Below are 24462 nucleotides of genomic sequence, written 5' to 3'. Positions count from 1 at the left end.
ATTGGCTGCTTGAAGAATCCAATCAGTGGCAAGAAAGTGCTCCCATTAAAATCAATGGCGCTCTTTCTGTGCATGCTGGCATTTTTTAATTTTTAAGTTACCAGTACCAAGAAAATTAGACTTTCAGCTCGTTTTCCTACTTCCCCGGCTGCCTCTGCTAGAACCAGTTATCATTTTTATTTAAACGTATTGCACGAGTGCCACGGAAACCACGTTCAGATGGCATACATGTGATTGGCACCTGTTGCCCCCATTGACTAGCATGTGCAGAGAAGCATACGGTACCTAAGTATGCCCCCTACTTTGGGGAGATGGGGAGGAGATAAATGAGACAGAAATACATCTAAAGAACACCTGATTTTCATGCAGTAAAATGCAATGTGGCAACTCGTTTAACTTGGATTTAGCATTCATACAAATATATTATGATTGTGGGCACATTATTAAGGAATATTCACATAGATGTTATTACACAACACTATCATTTGCTATATTTTTCCCCCTTTTTTGGAAGCGTGTTTGGGGAAGCAGCCGTCCCTATGCCGTAACTGTGAATGTAGAGCGGTAGTGAATAAGAATACGTTAACTCCCGAGCCGCTGCGTATAATTTATCGTGGGAGTAGCAGCTTCTTTTAAGAAGGTTTCATTCTTCACTGGCGCACACGGTGGTCTTCCTCTCGCCGTACGAGATCTGCATTAATTTCTACGGGGCGTTAACTCTCTTTATACGTGTCCTGTACATTCCGGATGGCTTTTTTATAGTCCAGAGTGTCCATGTACAATTGCTTACTATTGGTTAATTTGCATATGTTAGGTTTAGAGGTTGCCGTCTATTGCGGGATACACAGGGTAGCTGAACTGCAAGCTATATGCTTTTAACCATCTTTTACACCTTTACATCAACTGCTGTAATAGCTGCTGTTTCAGGTTACTTAGTACAATACTTATTTCGGATCCCTGTGTTACAGAGGCCGGTCACGTTTAAATGTATATTAACGACCGCACGGGGAAAAGCTATTGCTCCATAAGCCTGACGTTATAAATACTCCTGACATGAGACCGGGCATCTCAATGAACCCAGGAGACACAGGGGTTTTAGCGCCGCCTCCATTGCGCTGATCCCGAACGTTGGGCAGCCGCACTCCGCTCTCGGCACACATGCATAGCGATGGTCGAGACGCATAATTACCTCTTGCCTGGTCCACCTTCGCGATCTTTCGGGCCCCCCCAGCTTTAGTCCGGCGTCACTAACGATATCCCAGGCCAATACGTCATCAAAGCGACGCGCCGGCCCAGCTGCTACATTCTGCCCATCGGGTGACCTCCTACGGAGGCGCTCGCTGATGACATCAGGGCCATCGGGGTGGGGAGGGGAAGAGACGTGTGGGCGTGCCTGCGCGAAGATCCCACCTGCTGGCTGTCAGATGTGAGGGTGACGTAAACGCTGCGTCATTTAGAGCGACCCGAAGAGAGGGACAAAGTGGAAGTGGGGATTGGGAGAGTGTATATATACTGCGTATACCGATATTCCACTGACCGGTGTTTCCGTGTCATGTAAAGCGGGCTTATCGTGCAATAAATTACCTGCTGCGAGCGACTTTATTATATAGACGGTCACCGCTAAACCGGACTTTGCCGCCGGGCAGCGCATAAACCATGGAGTTAAAGGCAAATGCATGTGAGGGAGTCGGCTTCTGAGGCCGTATCTGATGCCTGCTGGCCCTGGGCCTGGACAGCAGATAATACCGGCCTTGGTTCACGCTGTGACCTGACCCTCTTCCTTGGCGTTACATATTACCCCTGTGGGGGGCCGATCCTCCTTATTGCCTCCAGCGGAAGTGGGTATCCTGGGGCACTCGAGTGCTGATGTGCCAATGACCCTGATCCCCTGTGAACGTGAGAGACAGCAGCACCGGCTAATCTGCTCTCCTCCCTCCTCCCCCTGTCAGCCCCGACACAAGCAGCACCTCGTCAGCCTGTAGTGCCGCGGAGCAGCGAGCAGAGATTAGGATGAGCTGGCTCTTCTCTTCATCCAAAGGCTCCAGACCTCTGCCGCCTTTAACCAGTCTGCAGCAACAGAAGCAGAGACAGATCGAGTCCCTCAAAGCCTGTCACAGCAGGTGAGTAACCCTGTGCCCCCCCATACCGGTCACCTAACTCCTGTATGCCTCCCGCCACATGCCCTTTCCGCAGGATGGGGTCCGGAGCTCTCCTCTGAAACATTAATCCTGAGATTACATTACATTTATTTATATAGCGCCAGCAGATGCCGTAGCGCAGTTGCAATCGGGAATAATGTTGAGAAGGACAAGACGGTCCTGTTCATGTGAGCTTACAATCTAGTCGGTGGTTAAGGGGGAGAGGACTGCTTGGGTTGATCGGGTCCAGTGATCTGTAGATGAGCCCTTTTTTGATTGTTTATTACGTTTTACACGTCGTGTTACTTTATGCTAAATAATTCCGGGCAGTTACAATAAAGTACAAGTTATAGACAGTTGCAGAAATGTTGTGGTAGTTGCCGTCTGTCCCATGATGCCGGGCAATTCCCGTCTAATGGCAAAACCTGAGCTCATGGACGCTTCCGTCCTGCCTGAAGAGTATACAACAACAAAACCATGGTGTGCCCCCCCCCCTCCCCCCAAGCTTAGGCAGTGTACCTGTATGGATCTGAAATTGATTGGGAGCCCAGTGATGTCATCATGACATCAAAAAACGTATGCAAGGTCCTCAAAAGGATCTCGAGCCGAACTGCACTGGAAACAGCGCCAAAAAAAAAAATGTGTAAAATGAGGGGGGTTTTTTTATTACTATTAAAAAAGTGCCCTTAAACCCTACCACTACAAGTATAATCACATGATATCCGATGGATGACATTAACCTTTCATCTCCCAAGCATTTCATTTTCAGCTCTTTTTACACTTTGACTTGCTTCTCGTGGCTAATCATGTGACAGCACCGGCTGTTTATATCTGAGCTTTCTTGACGTGTTCGCGTTACGTGTACAATGTTTCTGATTAGAAAGAACATAGGAGCGGCATTTGACAGCAGATAAAAGCCGTTCGTTCCATCTAGGCTGCCAGTTTTTCTGTTGTAAAGAATCAGACGTGAATCATTCCTTGGTTTTTATCTTGGATCTGCGATTGCTTCATGACTGTCCCATGCATGATTACATTTGCTCTACCACTTCGGCTGTTAGGCCGATCCATTTATCTTCCATCTGAAGTGGTAGAGATGAGAATGGGGGGGGGGGGGGTCTTTAAACTTGCGTGGTATAGACGTATGGCTATCCTGAATCTGACTCAGTATTGGGGACAGATTAAAGTCTGAATGTTAATATCATGGGGGGAAGTGGGCAGACTAGATGGGCCAAATTAGTATTTCTTGTTTTATATAGCGCCATCATGTTCCGTAGTGCTGTACAAAGGGTAGACGGGAAATAACGAGTAGTATATAATAGAACATTACAGAAACGACATGCTTCTTATGTACAGTGAGATTGAAGTTGCTCGTCGCATGGCGGTTCAGTCTTCATTTCCTATTCCTGAGGAGAGCCGTGAAGGCTGGCATTATTTCGGGGATCGGTAGGAAAGCGTTCACAATACGGTGTAAACGAGGCATTGGTGTCGTCCCGGGAAGAATGCCTTTGGTGTCAGAAGGGTTAAAGCCGTGATGCTGCGTCCCTGTTTGTCGCTGTAACCTCTGGACTTCACGCTCTCTGCGTTCTGTCAGGAGGAGAAGCCGTGTAATGCAGTGCGGTGGAATATTCTAGAAGAAAAGCGTATATACGCTGATACAGGCGCTGCCGGCTTCTCTGTTTCCTAGAAGTTCGCTCTTGTTTTTTTCTGGCCTAATTCCCTGAAGTAACTTGTCTTGGCGAGTAAAGCGGCAGCTATTGATGTAACACAGGTTCTGCGGCGTCCCTTCCTGTAAGGCACGTTCTGCACTGCTCTTCCTGGGCTGTCGCGGGTTGCTGTGGCCCTCTCATGTCCTAGTCCTGAAAGCAGAAGCAGGAGACAGCGGCTGGAGGAGCTGCCGTCGCTCTGCCAGCCGGCACAGACTTCCAATCCCGAAACAGCCTCAAAGGGAGAATGTTTGGTCCCAGGGCTGGCCCAGCCTCAGCAGACAGTGGATCTCATCCAGGATTTTATATACGTGCTTTGGCGTGAAATAAAGTGTTTCCTCCCACCAGCTTAACTTTACTTGTCATAACTCCCAACCATCTCATTTTCTGCAGGGCAGTCCTGATCTGCCGCTATTGCCCTGCTAAGCTCACCCATTATCTTGCTTTTTCTGGCAGTGGGGATCCTCTGATTCCCCCAAGGATCGGTAAAATCGACACGTTTTTGTTGGGTCACCCCCCCCCGGCGCTATGACGCCGAGCACTGCAAAGTGGCTCTTTGGGTAAAGTAGGTGGACAGGCCTGCCTCCGGCTACACAACCCCACAAAGGTGTCCAGTTTGGGCCCCTGAAATTTTGTAAGGTATGCATTTTGGAGGAACAACCTCAGGAAAGAAGGTTCATGTTGGCCCAGTGTTAACACATATTTAGATAGTTCACAAGAAATTAGGATTTTGCTGTCACAGTTCAATAATTCAATCCTATTGTGTCACTGTAATGATGTCAGTGTTTATTATCATGTATATATGTTAATCCATCTTGTCGTGACACCACTCAGCGTCGTCCAGTACACGCTCCTATGTGGGCAATTCTCTCAAAGTAATGTGTAGAAAGTTACAATAATGTCTAATTTTACACTAAATATCAGCGTTATACTATTAGAATCATCGACACTGATTATATCATAATTCATACAGTAATGTTTCTGCATGCGCTGTGTTCAGTGCTTATAAATGAGTATTGAGTATTATGTTCTGTGTAACCTCCGTGCCAGTGTGTTTCCAGAAGTAAGCAGTGCTTTCCGGTAACTCATTGCACTTCCCCTCTACAGCCAAATGTGCAGCAATAAACCTGACTTTCCAGTAAAGAGTCCATTGTTTTACTTCTAAATAAGGGCTTGAAAGCACTAGGATATTATATGCTTCATTTACGCTCCGACACCTCCCGTCAGACTTTCTCCGTCCTCCGCGGCTCTGATGTCATCGTCTGCTTCTTTATCGCCTTGATGACTGATTTTTGGGTTTCGTTCCATTCGACTGTCTGGCTCAGTGTATACACTACCATTCAAAAGTGTGGGGTCAAACTTCATCCATTAAATTAACATGAAATGAGTCAGAAATACAGTGTAGACATTGTTAATGTTGTAAATGACTATTGTAGAGTAGTGGAGTATCTTCATAGGCGTACAGTGCCCTTTATCACTCCCATCACTCCTGGGTTCCAAAGGCCCTTTATCGCTCCTGGGTTCCAATGGCCCTTTATCTTTACATCACAAATAACTTATTGGATTGTTTAAAAGGCCAACTTGGCCCTGCTTGGGTGTTCATTCATGAAAAGTTCTATTAATTTTAGCCATTTTTAGAGCAAGGAAATGCCACTTGGACATCTTCACGTGTTTCCCGGCGTAATCATTTCGGTTCTTGCTTTTTATGCTTACTGCAGATACTACAAAGGGATGTTAATTATTTTGATTGCTTGGTCTCGTAAAATATACCAGCTCGCTACACCCGTTCCTCACAGACATGATAAATGAGCCAATAATCAATATTAAAAGGGAATGTTTATTGCATTTACGTTAAACTTGTTGCTTTTAACACCATCTTGTTGCTTTGATTTTAGGATAGGTTCTCCCTATGATTTTCTTCCAAGGACCAGTGTGTACCAAACTGGCCAAGTCCTAGGTAGGTTTTCCTTAATGGACACCCCTGGGACAAGTATCCTGTGGTACTATGGCAATGTCACAGTGCCTGTTAATAAATCCATCAGCAGGAGCAGTTCAGTCCCCACGCATACAGCTCCCTTTCCGTGTTAAACCAAGCATGAAAAAAAACCCATTTGTTTGGTTCTAAACCTCTATATCAGTGGTATGCTATGTTTGTTTATAGAAGATCAAAGTCTTGTGTTCATTTATTAATCTAAAGAGGTTACATGAATGAGTCCATTTAGTTTCTACCTCTGTCTTGATATTTGCTATGAAGGCTTTCCTGGCTCACCTGGAGTTTTTTTTACTCGCTGCTGGCGAAAGACATACAGATATACATCAGGACATAACAACAATCATCTGTTCCTTAGCAGGTCTAAAAATTGGTTAAATAGAACCTCAGATGAACAACATGATATTTTATACACTGTCATGATTTATTCAACAAGAATAAAGCCAAAATGGAGAAGCCATGTGTGAAAAACTATGTGGTGGTGCTCATCTAAGGTTGTATTTACCTAATTTTGAGACCTGATAAGGAACAGATGACTGTTATTATGTCCTAGCATATAAAATGACAGAATTGAAAGAGGATGTACTTTCTTTCTCAAACGACTGTATAAGCAATAATATGAGGATGTGGAGATATTCAACTATATGTGACCTTGGCCTTCCAGGAATCTTTATTCCAACAGTCACCACTACCATTTGTATGTTTTCTACGTCTATGAAACTGTTATACACTTTGCGATATTGTTTAAGTGTACAATAAACTATAACAAAAATAGGAATCAACTATAAAGGATTTCTAAACTCAACACCCTATACAAAAAATGTAAACATGTATAAGGTAGTACGGCTAAACTTAAAGCTATACCCGGATTTAGAGTAATTTCACACAGCTCCTTACTGTTTGGATGTCTGGTTAGAAGGGGAAGGTACCTTACTAAATACATATATTAACTCAGAACAGTTCCATATAACATTTTACAAACATTCTGTAGTGCTATATGTCTTATATCGCACCCATGATATGGGCACAGTGGAAGACTTCTATATGAATACAGAGACATACTGTTATAGCAAGCTTCCCGTATCCTTTCCCAACATTTGGTATACATGTTTTTTAACGTTCCTCTTTTTGTAAATGAAACATATATGGCGTAGCATAGCTTCATGTTTCCTGGAAGGTCTGTTTTTTGGTTTTTTTCTGGTTCCTTCTTGGAATTGACTTGCCCATGTGACTGTTTGCAATACTTCTGCTCTGAGCCCTTCCCAATAACTTTATTTACTGCACAATAGTAGAATAGAACCAATTTACTAATGCTAATTTTGTTTTATATATATATATATATTTACGAGAATCTACAAGAGTAGACTGATATGTGTTGTAGCTATAGCTTGGTGAGCTGTCTTGAAACCAACACCCTACTTGTTCTGGTTTGTGATGTAAGTAAGAGTACAAGATATCGCCAAGCTGACTCAAACTCCTACTCCTGGTCTGGATTTTGGTCATCATGAGCTTCTGTTTGAGTCAAGTCCAGCTCAGCACATTTCTCTGAAGTGGCTTTCCACCCAAGCTTGGCCCGTTCCACACGCCACCAGTGTCATTCCTACCCACGTCTAGTCGTAACAGTAGAAGACATGTTGCTTTCATGCTATTAAGTATTTCTCCCTGAGGGACTCCAGCCTTGGACCCCTTGCTCTAAAGACATACAAAAAGCATTTAGACACAAACATATTTTCACATCTTGGATCAAGCAGGCTTTGCAGGAACTGGAATGAGTTAGCCGTCCTGTTTGTCACCTGTTGCCGATTAAATATATATATATATATATATATATATATATATTACTCATGTACATGGGCAAACGTGGTGTACATGATACAATGCTCTGCATGTGACAAAGGGTGCTACATTGGAGAAACGGGGCTTAAGCTGCACCTTAGAATGAACCTGCACCGAAGCTCCATCAAAAACCATGAGGAAGAAAAATATTGCACCCGGTAGGACATCATTTCACACAGAACAATCACTCCATCCAAAACCTAAAAATTAAAGTACTCAAAGGAAATTTCAGAGACTCTCAGGAAAGAAAAACATTTGAGATGAAAATGGTAACACATTTTAACACCATAAAAGAGGGACTTAATGTGGATTCTGGTTTCCTTACACACTACCAGAACTTCATATGAACTTCATCTAGTCATCCAATGTCTAATTGCTGTTATCTTTGATGTTTTATTGTGGTTATTGGTTCCCTAAGTTTATTTGTTCTGTCCCTGGGTTATCTCTCCACCTCTCTGCATTTCTCACCTCCAGACCTATTATTTACGACACCCCACTCAACCCCCCCCCCCTCTTATACCATCACTTGTTTTAAGTTGTAACCTCTATCATGTTGATTAGTATTGCTTCGGACCTGATGAAGGGAGGATAACTCTCGAAAGCTTGTCTTTTTAATATTATGTTAGTCCAATAAAAAAGGTATCACCGCATCCTCTGCAATACTCTATTTTTTTACATCGTGTCTACTGGACTAATACGGCTTCACCCTTTTACATTATATATATATATAAAGTAACTAAACAAGCATAAGTGTCAGTGTTTAAGAGTGTTGATCTGGATCATGTGACTTTTTAACCTTTAGTCTATTTTCTTTCTACGTGTCTGATCTTTATCTGAGAACGAACTTTCTAGGAGTTCTGCTAACCGCTAATCCCAACCTGCTCAACTATCTGACTGTCTGTGTGTTTAACTCTGAAATTGTTATTCAAGCATTCGTTTATTTTTGCAGCATTGCTGAGATTCAGAAAGATGTGGAGTACAGACTGCCTATCACTATCAAAAACCTTACCATCAGTATAAACATGTAAGTAGCGCTCATTCTCCTGGCCATGGATGATTAACTTTAAGTATGTGATGTGTATAGTAATCCAATACCGACTAATGTGGGCGACGAAAAAATGCTTAAAAAATGATTGTTACAGAAGTCGTGCATTGAACAAAATTCCGATGCTGTGTTATATGCCTGTTCGTTTGTTTTTATATATATATTTTATATTTTTATTTTTTTTGCAGTTTGCTTCCTCCACAATTTCCTCAAGAGAAGCCCCTTATAAGTGTCTTTCCTCCAATTAGACATCACTTGGTGGACAAGCAGGGCATCAATGTGACATGTCCTTTAGTAAATAACGTAAGTCACCTTCACACACACACACACACACACACACACACACACATATATAAATTATATTGAATGTGTTCTGGAGTAGTAGTAATATTGTTGTGGCTATTCCTATACCTCATAGTTTGAATTGTTGCTTGAAATGAAATGCCGTTCTGCCTGCTCTCTTTCAGTTTACTATGCACTCGGACCTTGGTAAAATAGTACAGAGTTTGCTGGAAGAGTTGTGGAAGAACCCTCCTACGCTGGCACCTGCCTCTGCTTCTTTTCCTTAGTAAGTTACATTTTTTATGTTTTGTCCTTAAACTGCCGTTTCCGTGGATAAGTGTTACGTTTTACTGTTTTAAACCGATTTGATGCATGCGTGGGATTTCTTGCTGTTTCTTCAGGGTCACAGATTCACCCCCAGGATCGAGAGATGTCTTCTAGCTATGATCTTCTTCCCCCTGTTAACCCTGTCTTACTGAACTGTCCACATTCTATTTTCCCGAATCCCCATCCTGCTAGTACATAACATAAAATGCTGTATAAGTCCCAGACGTCAGGCATTTGGTCTCCTCGTATAAACATTCTCTGTGTCTAGGATATGGTGTTTGCTGTATATAATGCTCACACAGCCAAGGCATCTGCTCGCTGCTCCCCGGTCACTGCAAGTATTTTTACTAAATATATGTCAGAATAGGGCACATCCTACGTGGGCTGCCTTGGTGCTGACAAATGAGCTTTAAACAAAATACAGAAGAATCCCCATTTTCTTCGTGTTCATGTTTATTTCGGCGGTTGGTTTAGGAGAGTATTTTTCTCTTTTTCTTAAATGTGGCTGTGTTTTGGTCCTAGACACCCCCACTAGTGTTCAGTTTTCACTCCTTGTAAAGGCACTGTACTTTTTGGAGTATGAGAAATACCAACCATTTAAAAAGCAGATATTAACAGATACTTTTAGTTTAGTAAACTTTTTACTTATGAAAAAGACTTGTATTACAATACTTTCACTACTCCAACCTCCCCACACACTTGTAATATTTTTTCCCCCACCTTATTGTCATCACAGAGCCTGACTGTGGCTTCTGTCTGGTTCACTTTAGATACGAAGTCTTACACAAGTCACAATATGGTACATGAAATGCATTTGCATACCTCCCAACAGCCCTGGATTTTGTCAGGACATTCCTGATTTTCATCCATTGTCTCAGGTAGCTGCTCCACTATCCCAGTTTTTGCAGGCAATGTGGATCATGGGCGAGGTGGGGAGATCCTCTGATCTTCCCTGACCAGCCGTGGAATCAGCAGAGGTATGTTGCAGCTCCTGTGCGGCCGCTGACCATGACCCTTCCTGCCTCATCCTCACTTGAGTTGGCCCCTGAGATGTTGGGAGGGCGCTTTTATATGCTGTAAATCGCCCTCCTTACCTTTTTGTGTCTGTAAATCCAAATTATTAAAAGGTCCACTAATTATGTCCTGGTTACCCATGTCGGCTCTGCAGAATATGATGATGCTATATCATGTATTTATCAATGACTGTGAACTCATATGGTTATTCAAAGGCATTTTCTATCGCTAGATCAAGCTATTTATATCCTGCTTTTAAATAGTAGCTCCACTAGGAACGGAGGATTCATGTTAATCCCTTTGGCCCCTGCAGAGTAGGAAGCTGAATTTCATCCTTACTTAGCCTGTCGATAACCTTATCTGCGGTTTAGGTATTCTGTAATCTGATGGGATTGAAAGGTAACTCTGTGTTAAACTTGTGTACCTGTCTGTGCAGTGCGGCAGCACATGGACATGCTTTTTTTCTTATAAATTGAATTTTTTTATTTATTTTCCATTCCATTTTTTTTTTTTATAGACTTTTTGTTACATGTAGGAGCAGAAAGACAAAAAAGACCTGGCTACCCAAACCTAGACACTCTTACTCGCCCCCGGAGATCGAACAAAGCCTATTTAAACTATAAATGATGTCTTTATTTGGGAAGAAGGACAGAGAACTAGTACATAAACTCCACTAATCAGATAAATATTTTGATGTCCACAGTTCCCAGATTTCTATTTCCAAATGTCTTCTTATAGTAGAAGTATTGATAATCACTTTGTATTTTTACTTTGTTCCAGTTTGGTCATATAGGCATTTTCCAATATCTGGCCAAACATAGCTTAGAGGCCATAAGAATATTTATTTAGAATTAGGTATTTTAGATGTTCTATTTACTATTGATAAGTCAAAGCGGAATAGAAATAGTTGAATAGTTACAAATTGATCCCAAGACTTCTGTGTCGTCTTCCCGTTTGATAATTGATCTCATTACGCCTTTTATTTTTTTGCATATCTAAGACGGATTGAAATGATTTTATGCTACGTGTAATTGCTGTAGAATTTCTTTACAGAGCCATAACTGTGTCCGGATGGATAACAAAAGCATTATTAAACACTCATCTACAGACACCAGACAAGCCAGAAGGCTTGTTTTTCTCCACAGAGATCTCATGGTGCTGCCACAACCACAAGGGATTCTGGGTAGGTGCATACAAATAAGGTCAACAATCACCTTTTGCCTCTATATCCACTATATATATATATATATATATATATATATATATATATATATATATATATATATATATATATATATATATATATATAGAGGCAAAAGGTGATCATTGTTGACCTTGTTTGGTGCCTGTAGACGAGTGTTTAATAATGCTTCTACTACCCCTTTAATTTTAAGTGGAAGGGTTTTCCACCATAACGTTTGTTATTGGTATTTCTGATGGATAACCTAATAAAACATAGAAAGGGAGATATAATTAAACGTTTAGGCTGTATAGATGAGAATTCATGGCTACCTGTCTCCGGTGCTGTATACATTTGATGAATACAGATGCAGATTTTGACATGTTAGCTACCTCGTGACAGCCTCGCAGCAGAGGCAGACTAGTCCTCTTTCTGTGGCCAATATCCGGCTCCCCCGACGTGCTTAGTGAGGTTTACGCTCTGCAAATGTAAGCGTGTTCTAAAAAACCTGTCAACCGATGCCAAGGCACCAAAAGGTAAACCCACATTATCCAAGGTACAGGCAAGTCTCCCCGTGGAACTGGTCGAATTTATAAGTATTCTTATTATCTTTTATTTATATAGCGCTGGCTATTTATGCAGCGCTTCTTACAATACATATATTCAATGGGTCTGACAAGACGAGAACTGACAGACTAAGACAAACCGATACATTAGGTGGAGAGAGCCCGGCTCACAAGCTTACATTCTTGAGGGAATGGGGTGACAAACATAAGGCACAGAGAAAGGGTGAGAGGTAGTGTGTGGGGGGGTATAATGCACAGAGAAAGGGTGAGAGGTAGTGTGTGGGGGGGTATAATGCACAGAGAAAGGGTGAGAGGTAGTGTGGGGGTATCAGTGACGGGTGAGAGGTAGTGTGTGGGGGGGTATAATGCACAGAGAAAGGGTGAGAGGTAGTGTGTGGGGGGGGTATAATGCACAGAGAAAGGGTGAGAGGTAGTGTGGGGGGTATCAGTGACGGGTGAGAGGTAGTGTGTGGGGGGGGTATAATGCACAGAGAAAGGGTGAGAGGTAGTGTGGGGGGTATCAGTGACGGGTGAGAGGTAGTGTGGGTTATCAGTGACGGGTGAGAGGTAGTGTGTGGGGGGTATAAGGCACAGAGAAAGGGTGAGAGGTAGTGTGGGGGTATCAGTGACGGGTGAGAGGTAGTGTGGGGTTATCAGTGACGGGTGAGAGGTAGTGTGGGTTATCAGTGACGGGTGAGAGGTAGTGTGTGGGGGGGGTATAATGCACAGAGAAAGGGTGAGAGGTAGTGTGGGGGGTATCAGTGACGGGTGAGAGGTAGTGTGGGTTATCAGTGACGGGTGAGAGGTAGTGTGTGGGGGGTATAAGGCACAGAGAAAGGGTGAGAGGTAGTGTGGGGGTATCAGTGACGGGTGAGAGGTAGTGTGGGTTATCAGTGACGGGTGAGAGGTAGTGTGGGTTATCAGTGACGGGTGAGAGGTAGTGTGGGGTTATCAGTGACGGGTGAGTGGTAGTGTGTGGGGGGGGGTATAATGCACAGAGAAAGGGTGAGAGGTAGTGTGGTGGTTGTTATCAATGACAAGGAGGTTCCAGCAGCTAAGATGGTGCGGCTTCTCTGAAGAAGTGAGTTATGAGATGTTTCTTGAATGTTGGGAGGGAGGGTGAATGCTGAAGGTCCGGTGGAAGTAGATTCCAGAGATATGGGGCAGCCCGAGTGAAATCTTGGAGACCATTCCTGACCCCCTGATCTAAAGGTCAGTGAAGTGTTTCTACAGTAGTCTCTGAAGAAAATGAGGGGGGGAAAAGTTTGGGATAGTTTTTATTCATCTTCAGAGCCCCATATATCCATAGTCTCTGAGCGGTGAATAGTTGAGGTGAAAAATCTGAAAAGCAGCCGCTGCCAATTGCATCTTTCATTTGCAAAAAAAATCTAATATCCACTTTTATGGGTCCAAGCATTGTAGTGGGAACATTGTGTTCCCCTATTATTAATTTAAGACTAGTATTAATAGTTTCCAAAGCCAGTATTCCCAGTGTTCAGCGCTGTGGAATATGGTGCTTCTAATGAAATCAATGACAATACCAGGTAAATGTTTCTCCAATCATTGTGTAGTGAGTGGCATGAACAGTAATTGAGATTGTTTTTTATGTGTTTGTTTTTTAGCTTGTACGGCAATCCATCAGGACTGTCTTCTTACGCTCATTCGGGGTTTCCGTTTCTCCCTACTTACCCATCACAAGAAACAAATAGATCAGGCCCTGTTCCCGAACCTGTTCCTGCAAACTACAACGCTGCCAAAGCCGCCGCTCCTTCCAGCGGCTTAATTACAGACCTGCCTCTACCGGTCCCCACTTCAGAAGTAAGTTCATAAAGTTACCTTACGAGATTTGTATATCAGTGCAACGTGTGTGTGTGAGAGATCTTTGGTATTACGGTCAGTTTGATTCTGCTCATGTGTTTCTGTCTAGGTGGGATTGAATGGTCTTACATACAAGATGCCTGATATCCCTGAGACCTTCCCTGAACTCACGGCGTTAAGGTAACTCCTATACTACTTTTGGAAAGCTTCCCTTTTCATGTATTAATCAGAACAGCACATTTAATGTACATTATTATTTTAAACGTTTTCTGTGTGAAGTTCCTGACAGCACAAATGAAACGTATGACACCAGCTAGCTCATAATGACAGGGTGTTTCAATGTATCTACACCCTTTAAATTCCATCATAAAGGTTAAACGCCTGGAGTGTGATTTACTAACCTTTATTCTGTAACTAGGAGCACGATCATCCTGCTGTTTATAGGGCAGCTTCCGCCTTTGTTATTACTAAATACTTATTAAGTTAAAACTAGTTTTTGGATAATGCTTACAGACAGCTGCATATAGGTATTTCTATGTGTTCTAGCTATTATTTGTGTGATAAACGCTAGAAGTGATTCATCTTAATCACACAACCAGACACTCTGACTAATGAAAGGCTGTGGAGGAAAAGATTTTATTAGCATCGCCGTAAAGAATCAGCTCAATGTGATGTTGGAGCAGGGAAAGTCACCCAAAATATCACATGACTGATGAAGTTTATTGGAACAAAGTGGGATAAAACCAAGTTTCTGCCAATGCTAACTGACATTATTGTGTAGAGCACTGTATTTTAGTTCATGAAAGAGAATTTTTTGTACCGGTTTATTTTCATGCCTGTTGAAAAGAAGACAGAGCCTTTAGTGACATATCTGCCTATAACACCAACTGGCTAATCTAATAGACGTGGACTTTCCAGTTGGGGGTTGCCATACTTTCATTTCTGTGGTCCCAAATATAAGTAGAAATGTGGTTTACAAATTGTTCTTCCACGTTTTAGTTTGAGTACAGAAAGTCGGTAAAAAAGAAGAGAATGTAAAGGAAAGACGGATCGGCTTTGTTGGTGTAAAATCTTTCCCGCTGTTTAAACCGGATATCAACTAAACAAGTTACACAATTGACAAAATTGAACAGTATGGGCAGTTTTACACAATATGTTGTAATATAATGCTAGTGGGTTTACACCGCTGTGTCTTGTTGCTTGTACAGCGTCTCCCAACTCTCGGAAATGATAGAACAAGAGGATGTTCTGTTGGAACAGTTTGTAAATCTCCCACAGTTTAAACAGATCATCACAGACAAAGAAGACCTGGTGAAGAACATAGAGGAGATTGCAAGTACGACTTCAAGATCCATTTTATTCATCGTATTTCCAGAATGTATTGCATATAATAGCAAATTTTTTTTTGATACACGTGGAAATCTTTCCATCTTAGTTATTAGTATTCCATGCGTGTTAATGGTGTGCCCATGGAGTCATATATTTGTCATTGACATATGTCAGTCATCATGGACGAAACGTGCCAGGAGATCAATCAGGACCAATGAAAACACTGGCGTTTTGTATTAGATTAATTCCTTCAATAAAAGTTTTATACAAAGACCTAACGCTGCATGATTCTTCAATAAGGTAATCCTTGCTATCCACGGGCTGCTCTTTCATTATCTATATTATAACATTTCCGTACTAGTATAACAGCATTTGGGGTCCGACAAGCAAAATTAAATACACTAATGCCAATATGGACATGGTTTTATTCCATATTAGACCAATCTGTCTCTGCTGTGGCGTTCCGGAACCCAATAATCGGCTCCATGGTGTCCCCAATGAGCTTAGTGATCACCCCAGGAGAGCAGCGCTCCCTCCAGTTTGTATTCCCACACAAGCCAGCTGTTTCAGTTGTTTTTGATCTCCTCCGTTCAGCCCATTGCTAAGGAGTCAAAAAGTTACATACCTTGTCTGGATGGCTTAGACATAAACATATTAGCTTAAATATATTTTATTTTGCTTGCCGTGCTCTGCACCGTGGAAGGCTTTTGTAAGTTTTGATCCGCCATAAGCACAGAAAATGTGTAATGGTTACGATAAAGGGTATTATCCATAAAGCCGTCCTCGTGTTTAAGCGTACGATCAGCAACAAGAGAAAACCAAAAACAAGCATTTAGAAAAAAAATCAGTGAATTACAATGAGTAACTGTAACTGGCCGTTGTATGAAACTGGCTAGTCATTGACTGAATGATGCTGGATATCCCGAATCTGTATATAATTCATACCAAAAGACTTGTTTGTTATATCCTAGAAAAAAACCTGCAGCTGGAGCCCGTTCTAGAATCCAAACGACAGTCGATATTAGAAAAGGTATGCGTTATTGATGCTATTGCGTGAAGAATCTTTTATTTTTTAATCGATGACTCATGTTTTATTATTTTGTATGTTTTTAGTATGAACTTCTCACCCAGATGAAAGCAACGTTTGAGAAGAAGCTGCAGAGGCAGCATGAGCTGAGTGAGGTATGATGCCGCTTTCATTGAGAGTTTCATATTAACTGATAAAGGCTGATAAAATAATAGCGCATCTTCATGAAGCATTTTGGTCCTGTCTCCAGGAACATTCTGGTTGCTATGGTGACAACACCAGTTTTCAAACTTTGCACGAGGATCACTTTTTATATAGCCTCTGGATTTCTATTGAATGTAGCAGGCTAAGGTAAAATTTTTCCTTGCGTTCGCAGAGTTGTAGCCTGAGTGCTCTGCAGGCCAGACTGAAGGTTTCAGCTCACGAAGCAGAAGAAGAGTCTGACGGTATTGCAGAAGACTTCCTTGAGGGAAAAACAGAAATAGATGATTTCCTCAGTATCTTCATGGAAAAGAGAACGGTGAGCTTTTGGACCTTTTTGTGAGTGGGTTTTGCCATTGTTGATCCTTTTTATGGGTTGGTCAAAAATTGTAAAGGTAACAAGAAACCTTTTGTTTTTTTAATTGGGCAGCAGAAAAGTTGGCTGGAGTTGCAGATGGACGAGGCATTCAATGGATAGATCATTTATTATGCCCGTACTTCCCATGCACATCTCCTTGTAATTGTTAAATCTCTTTCTATCTCAAACCTATATGGTTGCAGGTGTATTTTTCACATTTATGTGTGTGTTATATGTTGTATTTCTATATAGATATTACATTATTATACATACTATATAGACATTACATGTCTGACCCAAACCTTGTTATAAAACATCTGATCCTTGGAAGGTTTTGTAGCCTAAAATGTTCTCTCTCTCTCTCTCTCTCTCTCTCTCTCATGCAGAGCTGCCACAGTAGAAGAGCCAAGGAAGAGAAACTTCAGCAAGCCCTATCGCTGCACAGCCAATACCATGCCCCGCTATAGGTATGCTATCACTTCATTCTTACGCATTATGGGCTGGGCTTTGCAATATGTCGGGTTTCTGCGATATTATTAGCTCTTTCCCCATCTCATTGGGGAGATGGGTCAGAAAATTATAAAACCACCATAACCTGGCTTGGTGAGTTATTCCCCTCTGTTATGGGAATATGTAAATGTATACAGTTATGCAAATACCCAAATTTAATTATAGATAAGTATACTGGTCAATCACATAAATATCAGTGAATATCTTGAATAAACAGACAAGGCCAAATCTCAATGAAAGTATAAACAAACCTTTACTAAAAATAAACAACAAACATCAATCAAATGTTTTAGACATACATTGCTGAAGAAACCCTATATATATATATATATATATATATATATATATATATATATATATATATATATATATATAATATATCATGTATAAGGAAAACCAAAACAGTATAATAGCTATACACACAAAATATAACAATACAAATATACTTAGCTCTATTAGTAGACTCAGCAGCTTACACGGGATAAATGGCTCAGCATAAAAGTTTAAACAATGAGAAGAGTTCCTTGCCGCATATTCAATTGAAGTACATGGGCTCCTCAAATAAGACACCTGGCTTCTTCTGACCCAGTCATGAAACTCCCTCTAAACTAACTGGTAGAACCTTAAATCCAGTATCCACCCACAGGAGTAACCCAGCCAATACCGAATGGTCATTTCTAGGAGGCGGTCACTACAGGTGGTTATTTGTGTAAGGGAGTGACCCAAAGATCCTCACTTCCTCCTAAAAGCACATGTCTCATTGAGTATGCAGCAGCCATCTTTACTCACTCGACGTCAATGAGCTCACTAGGCCCCCTGTAGGTCATATGTTATTTCGCATGCATGGGGACAGTCCATAATCAATACACCCTCCACCACCGTTTTTTTGTTTTATAGAGCGTATTGGAGAGCTCTGTGTCCTACTTTGGGAAGTTGGAGGAGGCTTATGTGCAGCCCTGGTTGCATCCCAGGTGGTGGTGGTGGGGTGCTTGAAGCAGGGTACTTGGGCGCTTTACAGCTCTTGTCTACTTACTGGCCTTCTGAGTCCTACTTCTGCTCTGGGGAGCAAGTCTGGATGCACATCCGCACGTAAACAGAATTCTTACCAGAGGATAGATTTTCCTTGTCAATTGCATAATAAAAGGGTTTTGTTTTTTTGTGTTGAGCTTTGACTTTGTTATTCATTGAGGGTAAGGGAGAGGTTCCAGGGGATTTTTTTAATTTCTTGCCCTACTTGGATAGGTGGAGCAATCTCCAGCACAAAACCATAGTTTATATTTGGTCTCTGGGAAGTCTATTCATCATTTCTGTGCGTGTGTATGGCAGAGCTCCAAAGCTGTGTGGACAGAGATGGTGCACACAATGTAAATGGAAGTTTGGGTGCGCGCTCGATCTCGGTCCTTTTCTCTATGCTGTCAGCCAGCGCTAAAAGTCTAGAAGAATATATAGGTAACGTTTTACTCACTCATGTGACGCATCTTCATTTGTAGGAGTTTCCTTCCTCAAAATATAACCCTGTCTCACAACATTATCAGTATTGCTCTAAATGCCTAGACATAACATCCTATATTATCAGTGGCTTTCTAGCTGGCCACCCGTGCTATAGGATGTCGCAGGAAAGCATAGGGTGTGTGTGTGTGGGGGGGGGGGTAGTATATATATGTGTATGTATAGTGCTAGAGTCAGTCTGTGATTGTACATGTGTATACTGTAGTACCAGCATGTATATGTGCATATGGATAGTGCCAGAGTCAGCATGTCCACTGTATTCTAATGCCAGATTCAATGTGCATAGTGTTGTATTGTGTATTTTTATATAGGTATAGACTTAGCCGGTGGGGGGGGGGGGTAGAGTGGGCATGTGTAGGGGGGAGTGCAACCACTAGCATGTATGTGTTGTGTATGTTATAGAGTATGGCATTGGCATGAGTGTGTATGTCAGAATATAGCGTGTGTATTAGCGTGTGGTGTTAGCAGGTGTGTACATGAGTGTAGAATGTTTTTGTTTGTTGGTGTATAAGACATGAGCGTGTGTGTGTCTGTTACTGCATGGTGTAAGTGTAACGGTTAAACATAGAAGCTTAGGTCTTTATGGTGTAAAATACCTCTTGTCACGAAGGGGTTAACTGCAGTGCCATACAAAGTGTTGCAGCACTGAAGAAAGGTATTTTTTATGTTTTAATGCCCCAACAAACATCCATTAACAGCAGACCAGAGGGTAATATATGAAAATAAAACACGCTTGGGGGGAAAAAAAAAAGTTGGCTCCTAAATTTTTGGGCTGGCTCCTAGATCCAAACCAAATTTGTCAACCACTGGCTTATCTTATATGTAGATGAAATCAGTTTAATTACTTAATTGACTTTGTTGTGTATAACCCTTGAGTAAAAGATTTTATTTAGAGAAAGTTATATTTAAAGACATCTATTCATTAAATTCCAAGGACTTTAGAAACCGTGGGAGTGCTTTATATATTCTCCTTTTGTCAAGCAACTGCAGACATCCATGCATTCAGTCACCGTTCCAAGGTAATGTTTGGAGCTTAATTAGGGGGCACTTACAATGCAGGTGAACAGCGGAGGTGAAAGGGTTCATCTTCGTGGAGGTTGTCTCCGTGTAGCCAGACACCTTCTTAGCACGATCACCTGCGTGTTGATCAACAGAGTGCGTTATACGCAATTCCTTTTAACATTCTGTTTCGAATAGTGTTTGAAATCCAGGTCATCAGTTTTCCATAGGATTCCCTGCTATTTGTTTTATGGTTGGTGCAGAAGGATTAGCTGTGTGTGTGTGTGTTGGCGCGTGTGTGTGTGTGTGTGTGTGTGTTGGCGTGTGTTGGCATGTTAAATGGCCATTATATAATGCTGTGCTCAATGCAGTTATGTTTTTACATTTCTGTAACACTGCTTATTGTAATTACTTAAAAACACTTAATTTAATGCTTGTGTTTCTCTTCCAGATGATTTGAACATTTCCCAGGAAACACTATGGTTTGAGTCTGAGAAAGCACATTTTGTATTTCTGATTTGAAAATGGGGAAAATGTTTGATCTACTTGACTGAATTATATTATGTGGGTAGAATCGTTTTTTGTACGACTTAACCTGTCATTTGCTACGTGTTCACTACAAGACACCTTTGTCATCAGACTTAAGACTGCATCCATTGTAATTACTTCTAATATTTTTATTTTCTGTAACCCATTGCAATGATTTATATTAAATATCTATTTAATGGCAGAGAACCTTGTTGTCTTTCTTTCACTAAGAATGGGTCCACTGGCTAATGGAAGGTCCTGGGTTTTTGGTATTGAAGCACATAAAAAGGTGTAAATCAGATGTTCTTGTCTTGTGTCTGATGGGTCTGCAAGTTCCCATGGGATTTTCTCAGCGGAGCAGCGACCGACTCGATGGGGACTTCATCATGAGTTGGAGATGGGTTAACCTGATTTCGAAGATTGCTTCCATGTTGAATGAACCCTCCTCTGTGTTAGGAAAACTCACTGTAGCCCATCTGCTAAAGGTATAACTGCATTTTAACCGCATGTTACCTAAAACCTAAGATTAGGGCAGTCAGACTGAAAGTTTATCTACATAGTCATCATTTGTATTCCTTGACTTATGTAATATCGACATACAATTTGAATTTTGGTCATAGTTTAATATATATTGCACAATAATTTAGCGCTGTAATAAGTGAGCATTACATGAATCAATATATCCACATAAATAGATTATCCATTGTAGAAAAATATGCAGTATAACCAAAATACAGAAAACCTTTCTGTAACCATAAAGCATATGAGAAACCACATTTGGAAAGCAAATATTTCAATATTGGATTATGGCAATCAATATATCACATGTAAACATGGTCTGAAAGGAAGAGCTACTCAAAATAAACCATATTGACTCCTACCTCTCTATTCTCTCCCGTTACCATTACTTTTCCTGTTTTTAGTTGTATTTTGTTCTGGGATTAGCTAATGGAAGCCTTCGTAGCTTTTTGTACAATGCTTTATCATCACAAACCTATTTCAAGACTGCCTTCCCTGTAAAGCGTACTGTGATACAAACTTGTGGTTTCTAGCCGTCCACACAATTAGTTTACTTTTTTCTTTTTGTTTTTTTTTTTTTTTTGCACAAAGATTGTCACAGGTAGAAGTTTCTGTGAATATTTTAACTCTAATTTAAGGGCAAAGCTCCTTACCAGGGTTTGCCTTTCAAAGTGTGCATTGAAATCAGTGATTTTAAAATGCAACTCTTGTAAACGTCTAGTTCCATGAATGTTTCCGCATTGCTGACCAGAGCTGCTTTACATCGAAGATTTGGGTCCAGATTCCTCATGTCTTCAATGTCCTCTGCAAACCATTTCCACACAGTAGATAATGCTGGTACCATCTGCTTGCCACAAATATCTATCTAGATAATTTGGGGCACAATGACATTTCCCAGGGGTCAGAGCAATATTGCTGGTCCTATATGTCTCCCGTGCATTGCTGGTCCTATATGTCTCCCGTGCATTCCTGGTCCTATATGTCTCCCGTGCATTGCTGGTCCTATATGTCTCCTGTGCGTTGCTCTAGACTAGCTTAGGCTGTGGAGTTAGGAAAACTTGGATCTCCTGACATGAACGCCAAACAACTCAAGCAGCTGCTACTATTTTATTTTGAATATTGCAAAATGTACATGTAGCATGTACAGTACCTAGTTTCAGTGCATGGGGGACTTTGTAATAATGACCTTCTTGTACTCAAACATGGCCGTCCTGAGATTCTTACAGTTATTTGGTGAAGACTAATGGTAAATTATAGGTGTTTATTCAATCACTTCACAATGCATTATGAAGCGCCGGGAAGCTGCTTCTGCAAGAAGTGCTGAGCGGGTGGTCCCTGATAATATATCCTTAAATGGACAAGTTTAAATCTCTTAACTTGTCTATGATTTACAGTTTTGGGAATAAACTTCCAAGTTTCCAAATCCCATCAACCTACAGATATTTGAATGCCCTTTGAGCCCATATTACACAAGTAACCCCTTAAAGGACAATGGGCGGTCCTTAAACCCATTGAAAACAATGCATTTTGAGCCCGTACATGTACGGGCTTTGTCATTAAGGGGTTAATTATTAATTAATAATTAAAACATGCAGGATCAGAAGCTTGCAACAAAAAACACATTCGGCAACATTAAGTTAACATTAAAATACATAAAAATATTTAGATTTGTAACATTTTGAAAAACGCGCAGCGGGTAAATGGAAGAGATTCGGTGGCAAAAGTTACAAAGACTATTTACTGGCAACTAATAAAATGTTGCCATGTGATTGCAACACTCACATCACTCCAACTAAGTCAGCGCAGTACAGGCTGTAAAATATTATGGCTCCTTACAAAGACAAGTGGAAAGAACGCAGCTACTTGACATTTAAAGATGTGCTGTGAGAAAGCGATGTGTTGTGAAGGATTTCACTTCACGATATAATGCTCTAGGGTCCTCTAACATACAAAAGCTATGGCGTCAAATGCACAGGACACACCTTGGATAAGATTCATAAGTTACTCTATGTACATATAAGAACATACAATTCAAGCAGCAAAATGGCCTAACTAACCATTGTTTAAAAAATAAATAGCTGTATTTATTTTGTTCAATTTGCAAACCCAAGCTTGTCAGTGTCAAGTGAGACGATATCACATCAGAATTGTTAATCTCACGGATGACTAATGCAATGTAATACTCTGTTCTTACCAGTCACATACGCTATACATTAATCTTACTAAACGTGTAATGGGCCTAAATGATTTTTAAATAACTGTGGATCTATCACCTTAAAAGCTTTTTAGCATAACTAAGTTAATGTAATACAATTACCTGTAGGGTTTTCGGTTGGTTGTCAGTGCAATTGTCGCGTTATTTGTATATAGAAAGGAATGAGGGGTAAGGGGACTAGGGGAATAATGCACAAAACATGTAAATAGGTATAAAACATAAAAGTGATGGGTTTTTTTTAGATTTCTAACCATTTAATTGACAAAGCACTTTGAAAATGTACAACCATATGTCTACTAAAACGAACTCTATGTTCTCTGATTGTTAACTGTAATGGTTAATACACAGAGGATAAACATGCATGGGATAGGCATAAGGTTTTCAGCAATACAGACAAGTCCACAGGCAAAATAGGGTTTGAAGGTTACAGTATAGGGCTGTAAAATTCTGTTTACATGTTAAGTATTTTGACTCATATCTAAAACATTATATACAAGATCTCAACTCCAAATCAGGACTGTCTTTAACATGGGGCAAAATGGACAGCTGCCCTGAGCCCAGTCATTCCTGGGGGTCTAGACAGAGCTGGCCCTTAGATGGGTCCCAGTGGGTCGATGGGACCCAGACGACACATTGTGGAGGTTTTGGCAGCCTCTAGAGGCTAACTCGACTGCCTGCCGCTAGAGGATCATGGATCTCCCTCTAACTGTCCCCAAATAAAGGCCGCGTAAGGCCTGTCCTTACAGACCTCTGTCTCACGGCTTCCTAGCAAAGCGTACCAGCTATTTATGAGAAAGGGAGGTAATGAGAAAGAAGCACTACTTTTTTCCCCCACTTATAAATGCATGTAACGCACTGCGATCGTCAGGTCGTTTCCATGTAATGTTGAAAAGACACAAAAGACGATGTGACGTGCTGACGTCATGCGGTTACGTGTCTGTTGTCACGAAGCAAGCATACATAAACATGGGAATGATTGTGCTGCAGCTATGTCCTTAAAGTCAGGTATGTCTGTAGTAGTTAAAACACTTAATTTTCCCGGAAGGAAAACGCTTGACAAAAAACATATTGGCGTTTTCCTTAAACTTACATTTCAACCTGTTTGTTTCAGAGGTTTTCTACAGCAGATGGAAATGATTCAACAGCACACTCCTGTTTTAGTAGAACAAATGTAAGTCACTAATATTTAAAGTAGTTACAAGAAAAGATCACAGAATAAATTGTGACAAATCATATTGGGATTGGATCTTAGCTCTCTGCCCTTCTACATTGTGGGTACAGATAAAAATTTTAAAACATATTGTTCCAAGAAAACATTGCACTTCTCCCTATATAAAAATAAATAAAAAGGGTTAACAAAAGCATCCC

The 24462-nt window shown here is 41.1% G+C and overlaps 1 protein-coding gene across 1 annotated transcript; it reads left to right on the top strand.

Annotated features, from left to right (window-relative positions):
• Nucleotides 1-2010: 2010 nt before the first annotated feature.
• On the top strand, nucleotides 2011-17281 carry LOC149285597 (vacuolar protein sorting-associated protein 37A-like). Its single transcript, XM_089495195.1, has 11 exons — nucleotides 2011-2120; nucleotides 8617-8691; nucleotides 8901-9015; nucleotides 9180-9280; nucleotides 13704-13899; nucleotides 14009-14079; nucleotides 15108-15235; nucleotides 16200-16258; nucleotides 16342-16410; nucleotides 16632-16775; nucleotides 17201-17281. Exons 1-11 carry the CDS (start codon nucleotides 2011-2013, stop codon nucleotides 17279-17281), a joined length of 1149 nt encoding a protein of 382 aa, XP_089351321.1.
• The last annotated feature ends 7181 nt before the right edge of the window (nucleotides 17282-24462 follow it).

This window comes from Sceloporus occidentalis, unplaced genomic scaffold (assembly GCF_023333645.1).
Source record: "Sceloporus occidentalis isolate IW3139 unplaced genomic scaffold, rSceOcc1.0.p SCAF_77, whole genome shotgun sequence".
NCBI lineage: Eukaryota > Metazoa > Chordata > Lepidosauria > Squamata > Phrynosomatidae > Sceloporus > Sceloporus occidentalis.
Note: the sequence above shows the minus strand (reverse complement) of the source record. Positions and strands in the feature narration are given on the sequence as shown.